At 43.4% G+C, this 8,906-nt stretch overlaps 1 protein-coding gene across 2 annotated transcripts; it reads left to right on the top strand.

Moving 5' to 3' along the window:
* The first annotated feature begins 720 nt into the window (after positions 1–720).
* On the top strand, positions 721–8,695 carry LOC124268764. 2 transcript variants are annotated; one of them, XM_046703790.1, is made up of 5 exons: positions 721–1,560; positions 3,053–3,165; positions 3,513–3,618; positions 5,814–5,909; positions 6,239–6,320. In XM_046703790.1, the coding sequence occupies exons 1-5, from the start codon at positions 843–845 to the stop codon at positions 6,241–6,243; spliced, it is 1,038 nt and encodes a 345-aa protein (XP_046559746.1). In that variant the 5' UTR covers positions 721–842; the 3' UTR covers positions 6,244–6,320. The 2 variants fall into 2 exon arrangements, with proteins under 2 accessions (XP_046559746.1, XP_046559747.1); XM_046703791.1 differs by lacking the exons at positions 721–1,560; positions 3,053–3,165 and adding exons at positions 7,207–7,330; positions 8,393–8,695 and having other exon boundaries at positions 3,540–3,618; positions 6,239–6,349.
* The last annotated feature ends 211 nt before the right edge of the window (positions 8,696–8,906 follow it).

The raw sequence follows: 8,906 nt of genomic DNA, 5'->3' as shown, positions 1-8,906 counted from the left end.
AGCACGTGCATTTGTTTCACTGTTCCATCTACTGCGCTTACCCCCTTGTAATACAAACTAATAATAGCGATTTCTCAATTGTGACATACCCTAGGTATCGTGTCTTCAACTTGAGCCTGAGTTTTGTCACAGGGGTTCCAAACTTGCTACGTTGCATGCCACAAATTTTATACAACAAATTGCACCGTGGAAACACGCCTAACGGGATCGGGTGATAACTGATAAGGCTCAACATGGGTGAAACACGTCATCGTATCCCAACCCTGTAGGTTGATGCTCATTATGTCAACCACTTGAATGTCAGGTCCAGATTCGACTATTTACAGACCGTGGTCATAATGGATCCATTTGCATAATGCGATCTCAGCGAACTCCCATACTTACTTTAACAAAGACTTACGATTCTCATTTAGCTCTAAGATCGCTTTGTGCAAGTGGATCCTGGGTCTAGATTTTCGAAGCTCTCTTAGCGCTAAGATAGTCGTAAGTTAATGTTAATGTATGGCACTTACGAATATCTTAGTGCTAAGAGAGCTTCTAAAACCTTGGCCCTGGAAGAGTGCGGCGTAAGCACAACAAAGAAGAAAAATCACTGACGTCATAAGCATTGTTTCTCTTATGACGTCATTGTCATGACATCATTCCTTTCTACAACCGTGACGTCAACGACATTCTCAAGCTGCAAGATGGCGTGCGATGACCATTACGTTTATGTTTATGAAGATGGTTATAGTTCAGACGACGAGGATTTAACAGACGCTTTGGTGACGGGAATTGTCGCTGATGCCTTTAGACATGAAAAAGAAGGCAACAGAAACACAAATCCACGTTTTCAGGACGAGATGTGCACCCCAACCAGCAGTGACATTGACGCGAGTTTACAAACAAGACGGCAGTGTTCAGAAGAATGTTTTCCAACAATCACAATAACGGAGATTACGGATGACGTCAAAACCATAGAGTCATCATCTTACGATGACGTGTGTGGCAGCACCATCCGTCGTACCGTTAGTGAAGGTACCCTTCCCGAGAAGACAGTAAGATTTACACCCACAACGCCCACAGAGCCGCGCCAAGACAAGAAAAAATACCCAACGACTCCGAAATACGCGAACCGGAATTTAGGTCCGTCACTAAGCCCACTAAAATCGCAGGCAACCGACATTTCGTCAGCTAGCGAGGACCAGGGTACAGGTATGACGTGTCTCGGCTGTTTCCCAGAGAGTCCTGGGGACATGTCCCCCCATAATTCCTCCCCCTGTTCACCTGCCCCCCTGACGGATCCGATAAAAGATGCCGAGACCCACATGGTTGCTCTTGAGGAGAACCTTATCAAACTAAACAGTGTTCTTGCCCATGTTGTGGACACGGTCCTTCTGAAGTTGGCAGCAGAACCTTCAATAATATCAGATACACCCACGGATTCCGACAACTCACCAGAAACTGCCAATTTGAAGAATGAAGTTAAGCTGAGCGAGTTTGAACTCCACTTTCAAGATGTACTAGACTTGCTGCAAGGCGTCAATATGAAATGGACAATTCACAAGAAAAACCTTGAAGGTTGGCACTAATTTTAGATCATTTGGGGACCGAACATTCGATATTCCGTAGGGTGGGAGGGGTGGTTATAATTTCACGTGACATTTGTGTAAGACATCCTGCACGTCCACCATACATTACAGAAAACATCTAACCGTGAAGAACCGGGATAGAATTAGTCTTCAGAAACCCATGCTTGTCACAGGAGACGACTAACGGGATCGAATGGTCAGGTTCAATGACTTTGTTGACACATGTCATCTATCCCAATCGCGTAGATCGATACTCATGCTGTAGATCACTGGCTTATCTGGCCCAGACTCCATTATTTACAGACCGCCGCCATATAGCCGGAATATTGCCGAATGCAGCGTTAAACAACAAGCAAAAACAGAAAACATCACATCCGCTTCCAACCTTCAGACCCTTTGCGGTCTAATGCGTGTTATAGGGGAGGCATACTTTGCCCTTTGGATCACACATTTCAAAGATTCCTGACATGCTGAACATTTGGCCGTACATTTTGTGTCATAGATACGTACATTTGATTGTATATTGACGGTGCACAAATATGGGCAGGCAAAGTACGTTCTACCAGAATTCAGCGAGTTTTATAGAATGCCTACATACCTTTATGTAAGTTATATTATATTAAACCGTCGGTTATAGATGGAGAGAGTGCGTATAACGTTTTTGAGAATACTCCGGCCCCCATTTCACAACGCGCAGCGCTAAGGTGATCATAACTCACATACTTTAGCATAGACTTACGACTGTTGTAGCGCTAAGGTGATCGTAACTCCCCCACTTTAGCATAGACTTACGACTGTTGTAGCGCTAAGGTGATCGTAACTCCCACACTTTAGCATAGACTTACGACTGTTGTAGCGCTAAGGTGATCGTAACTCCCTTATTTTAGCATAGACTTACGACAGCCGTAGCGCTACGAATGCTTTGTGAAACGGGGCCCTGGACCAGAAGTACTTTAAAAGCATTTCTTAATATTAACTTGAAATAATATGTGTCAATATTATTATGTCCATTCATTACGTCCATTCATTATTGTTCATGTTTCTGATGGGAGCGGGCGGAAATAAGTAACATAACTTGTGCCCAATCCATTTCAACACTGAATAAAATATGTTCAAACAAAAAGCACTTCGTACACCACACGTATTGTTCGAAATTCTGTCACGTCCCCAAATTTCTGTCTTGTGTCATTAAAAGTCAAACTGAATTCTAAACGATTAATTCCAACATATATTTGTATTCATGGTTATGCTGCTTATAAGGTCTTGATGGTCTGTAAAAAACAGACACGGTGGCCAAATGATCTCGCTACTATTGGGTTTGCGATAAGGCAGGACTTAGTGTTGGCTTATGTCGCAGTTTAATCCTTGGTTTGCCATCTCTGGGTTTTCGTTCTCATGAATGCTGCATCAATGTACAGATGAAAGTGTTCCGAGTGGCGACATTAAACCGACTCACTCATCCACTGCCTTCTTATATCCAGAGTTGCTGAATGAATCCGAACAGCGGGAGGAGGATTACGGCATCATTGGGAAGCGCGCCAAGCAGCAGAAGGACCTCATCCTCAAACTGAAGCACGAGCGGCGTGCCCTGGAGGTGAGTCAGGGCAACTGGTTTGTCACGTGCGATGGATTTTATACTCAGGGCAAGACAGTTGTCACGTGCGACGGTGTGGTGAGAGAGTCATTTAGTCAGGGAGACAAGTTTGTGACGTGAGGTCTGTTTTTTCAGTAAAGGCAAGATGTCTGTCAGTGCAGTTAATCATCGAGTCATCACAACACGCTTGTCACGGGCAGCGGTGATACTTTATGTATTTGACATACCTTCTGCGAGATGCATGCGTGTTATCTGAATAGCTGAATGCTACCATTACCGTTGACTATTATTTATTATTATAAGCTCTTCCCTCTTGTTCCTACCAACTATGTCCTCTGTACATACAGTTGTGTCTGGAGGACAGGGAGTTGGAGTGGATGGCCGTCAAGAAGAGCATCAGAGCCGACTCCAACTTCCTCAAGAACGTGTTGAGAGAAGCGGAGCAGTCCAGAGGTAAACATACCGATGAAAAAAAACCCCGACCAATATTGCCCCAGCAAGTTATTATGTAACGTCACATCGGCAATATCGTTACGTGACGAGTATACCCTGAAATAGAATATATATAGATATTATAAAAACCTGCCGACGAAGGACAGTAAAACAACTAGACAGTCTAAAACATTCTAACTATAGGGGACAACACACTATAAAAACAGGATATAGATCGCCAACAACTGAAGGTAGATCACCATACTAGGGACATGGGGACTTAGAGTACCTTTGCTACCTGCATTGACCCTAGCTGGATTTACACCATCCCTCCAGCCGTTGGCGATTGTAGGAAGAGTTTATCCGAATTTTAAAAGAACAAATATACTACGTTTAAAAAATCAGGTAAGCATCAGTTTAGCTTTGAAAGTTTTCGAACTCTCAGGACCAACATTGCCCCAGCAAAGCTGTTGGTATCGTTACATGAGTATACCCTGCAATTGGACATGTTTGGGACACTTGTTACTGTAAGATAGCCTAAGTAAGTGGTGAACGACTTTGAAACTTATACATGGAATCCACAAATACAGGTGTGTTGCTGGCAGTTGAATGGTAATAGACCCGTGAAGATCCGGGTTAGAATTGGTCTTCAGTAAAGCCATGCTTGTCGTAAGAGGCGACTAATGGGATCGGGTGGTCAGGCTCGCTGGCTTGGTTGACACATCGCATCCCAATTCGTAGAACGATGCCCATGCTGTTGATCACTGGATTGTCTGTCAAGACTCGATTATTTCCAGAGCGCCGCCATGTAGCTGGGATATTGCTGAGTGAGGCATTTATACCCCACCCAGACACATTATAATTGACTCCGAGTTGACAGTCCTTGTTGTAACCATTAATGCCAAGCGCCAGGCAGGGACCAACAAGTACCATATTTTAACGTCTTTGGCATGACGCGCGTTTAGGATCGAACCCGCGACCTTCCGCTCTCCGGGCGGACGCTCTAACCACTACACCACGGAGGCGGTCTCCCACGATTAGGGGATCCTGGGCCGGCTGAACTACTGAATTCTGTTTAAAGGTCACATGCAACGTAAAACACAACTTTGCAGATTCTGATACCTTCGGTATGGACTTACCGAAACAAAGCGTCAAAATGCAAATTCAACTTATAAAGTTGAAAAATAACGCGATGAAAAAAACGCGCTGAAATCGGAGTTCAAACGTTTCACTAATTTTCCCCAGACTTTTCTGGGGAATACGGGTTTCAACAGCTGGCTGCGCTCATAGCACGTGCGCAGTGAAATAGGTTCGCGCAACTTGGAAGCGGGCTGTCTGGTGAATACTCGGTGAAGGCTTTGGTGTGAGCTATTTTCATAATGTTTTGTTGATATCTCACAGGCGCGAGCTTTTTGTATGTTATGACAGTAAATAAACTGTTTATATAATTTCATTTGTCTATTTCACCACACGTTCTTCTTACCGAGTCACTTTCTCAGTTCGATACTTAAAAGCAATGTCATTATTTAGAGTTGACACAATTTCTAACTGTGATATAGATATGTCGCTGTCACAGACAAAACTCAATGTCTTGTTTTATTGACACCTGTGTGTCTGCCTGCCTGTCTGCTAATGACAATATTCAATACACAACTGCGATCACTGACCACATGCAATTTGAACTTAACACCAATCAGGCTATACACCATAAACAAAACGCATTGATTTATGGCCCGAGTTCGGTCTCTGTCACATTATGTAATTACACAGACAGGCAGGTGTGATACTTGAACACATGACATGTTATGATGTCTGTTGATTGCAAAATGTTATACACAAAAATGAGCATGTATTTACAAAACCCAACTTTCTATATATACACACACAATGACCCGTGAAGGCGGTGATCTCGCTAATGAACCAGCCGTTACACTTGAGTGCACACCCACCCGCTCTGACTGGGTTCGGTATCCCGGCTGCTTCTGTTTCGAGGGAGGTAAACCCAAGTACAAAATATTGCACTTTTGATTTGCGATTATACGCTTATAATTTTGTTTATTTGTTTTTCATAATCAGCAATGCATATTATATGTCATGAAGAAGTGATAATTGTGTTTTAATTATGTTTGATTTTTGGTTGCATGTGACCTTTAAGATTAATGGATAGTGTTTATTTACAAAGATCCCAGGCTGACTGATGTGTCTCACGATTTCAGACTCAGGAACTCTATGGAGAGTTCTCGACTCCCTTGTTGCGCGTGCAGTTCGACCGAGAGAAAGCAATTGCCATGGACTCCGCCAAACAGAACAAGGTAACCCATGCAGGTCTCGTACGGTGTCCATTAATCTGACACGAAGTGATATACATGTAATTGGAATATTGTTCATGACTAAAAATATGATCAGGAAGGAATCTGGGAAACCCCAATCATAGGTTTCTGGCACACCTGACGGACTGACGAATTTGATAAAAAGGCAAGGGAGATAATTGATTGAAATAGAATTTCTTTATTACCATCACTAAGACGTTTCTGTGTATTTCAAGTTAAAACAAGACAACGTTTGCCATTTGATAGGTGTTTAGCTTTTTATATTGTGTCACAGCATGATAAATTTGTTTAGAGTTGATATAATGTTTCAGATTAACGAGCTCCACCTGCTGATCTGCCGCCAGCAGCTCCACCTGGCGGAGGTTGAAGAGAGGAACAGAGAACTGGCATGGGAGCTACAGCAGGTGACAGGACACGCCCAGGTATAGGAGTGGTTCCCTAAGTATCACCTAGTGACGCTCTTCACTACCTTCTGCTGCTGCAAAAGTGCTGATGGGCCTTTACGCAATTTTCACTCACTCCCCACCTACTAATTTGATTCGTCCTGTGGTTTCTAGTCCTCCCCCTGTGGTCATTATGAACAAATCAGTTATTCCCATTACTTCAATTTCCACTACCGAATAGAATTGGTCTTCAGCAACACACGCTAACCGGGTGAGGCGACTAACGGGATCGGGTGGTCTGGTCGACACCTGTCATCGTGTCCCATTTGCGATGCTTACGGCGTCAATCACTGGATTGATCCAGACTCGATCCTTTCATAGATCGTCATCAATAGCTGCATCTACTCAATGTTAAGTAACAAACATGCTTCTGCTACTACTACTACTGCTACTATTAAACGTTTGTTGTTTATTGTTTATCGCAGCACACAGTACCTAGCTTTGTGAAGACGGTCTGTTAATAATAGAAAATCCAGTGATTGACATCATGAGCATCGCCACGATGACATGCATCAACCAAGTCAGCGAGCCTTGTAGTGTGAGTGGGTTAAACGTTAAAGTCACATCGGCAGGATTTCAGCTATAGTGAATACCTAGTAGTAGTAGTAGTAGTAGTAGTAGTAGTAGTAGTAGTAGTAGTGTAAGCTATATGGCGGCGGCCTGTAAGTAATCGTGTCTGGACCAGACAATCCAGTAGCAATCAGCATACGATGACATGTAGTAGTAGTAGTAGTAGTAGTAGTAGTAGTAGTAGTAGTAGTAGTAGTAGAAGTTTGTCCTGTTGCTCCTGCTGTGCCTTCTGTTTTCTCACTTTATATCAATGCCTGGTGTTGCAGACTCCGTCACGCGACTGTAACTCCTCCTGTCTGGCAGACGTCCTGTTCTGCGACCACACCATGTACTCTCCGAACTGCTCCACCAACCCCGAGTTCGCCAGTCTACAGACATACAAGATTGGAGGTGCGCATGTCCGAATACCTGTAGCTTGCACAGTTCAAGGGAGCAACCCTTTAGTCACCTCCTACACTACATCCACCCTACCCACCCCTCTGGATCTGCAAGTGTAAATCATCCAGCAAGTCCGACAATCGACTGTTCTCAATTTGTGAAACCAGATGAAAATTCGATTATGAAATTGTCGAATGGTCGGTTGGTCCGTTCTTATTTCCTGTCATCATTGCTTGTTAATAATATTTCAAGTTAAAGAACGTAATTATTTAACGCATAAACATTTCAAATAAAACAAATCTGTTGATATTTCACAAAACAAAATGTACGTTTGAATTCCATAAATGCAAAGGGCTCGGAACTTTCACGATGATACTCTCATGATACCTATACTGCAAACGTAATCGAGCGGTTTTCCTTGATTAATAGCCGTCAGTCGGAATAAATGTCGAAACTCCAATAAACTCCTGGTTTCGATAAAATACACCCGTGAAGATCCGGTTCAGCAACCCATGCTTATAGTAAGCGGATTGCAACGGAACCGAGTGGTCAGGCTCGCTGACTTGCTAATTGTTTGATCGGCATTCAAGAAGTTGGTGAGTCAAAAATGAAACATACAACTTTATGGATGACAACTTCTTGTTTATTACGTCGCTCTATGCAATAAACAAGAAGCTGTCATCCATAAAGTTGTATGTTTCACTTTTTTCTCTGACTTTTGACACATGGTTGGCACGACTTGGTTGGCACGATGTTAATCACTGGATTGTCTGGCCCAGACTCGATTATATTTACAGACCACCGCCCTATAGCTGGGATTAATTCGGTCTGGCATTAAATGACAAACAAACCAAATTCGATATCATACTGGGTAGTTTATATTTTTCCGATATCTATGCGATTGAAAGTGTCTGCAAGAATATACGCGTGTCTCTTTAGCGCTAAGATAGTCGTAAGAATTAACACTAACATACGCCTTAACGGAGCTTCGACTTAATCAACTCTTAATCAAGGAGTTCAAATGTTCTTCTATCTGTTGCGACAACTGTGAATAAAGGAGGCCTGTCGTTTCAGGGACTCACCAAATTCTGAGCAATGATAACGAACGGGTGTTCGATGGATCCAGGCTTTACTCCTTGAAGGGCGACGGATGGGACACACCAGAGGACCTGGCGGAGTTTGACCAAGCCATACTGAAGGAGCTGACAGAGTCAGGGCCAGGAAGCAGGAACTTCCGGTTGGAGGAAACGTCAGTGTAACTGTATCTGTCCCCAGATAGGGCGGGGTGGATGCAGGTACGAGTGCCTCATAGCCAGTACCAACTGAACGTATCTGCTGAAATGTTCTTCTTCTACCTTATGACGCAGCGTCATAACTCTACAGGGCCTAGATTTTCGAAGCTCTCTTAGCGCTAAGATAGTCGTAAGTTAATGTTAATGTATGGCACTTACGACTATCTTAGCGCTAAGAGAGCTTTGAAAATCTAGGCCCAGATCTTCAGCCGATCGAAATGGAGCCGATGAAGTTTTTTACATGCAATGCAGCTTTTCGATTCTCTTTGGGATGGTCTTCAAATTCGTACCATGGT

The sequence above is a fragment of the Haliotis rubra genome, unplaced genomic scaffold (genome assembly GCF_003918875.1).
Source record: "Haliotis rubra isolate DU_JTF1 unplaced genomic scaffold, ASM391887v1 Scf14, whole genome shotgun sequence".
In the NCBI taxonomy this organism is placed as follows: domain Eukaryota; kingdom Metazoa; phylum Mollusca; class Gastropoda; order Lepetellida; family Haliotidae; genus Haliotis; species Haliotis rubra.
This window is presented reverse-complemented; position numbering and strand designations above follow the sequence as displayed.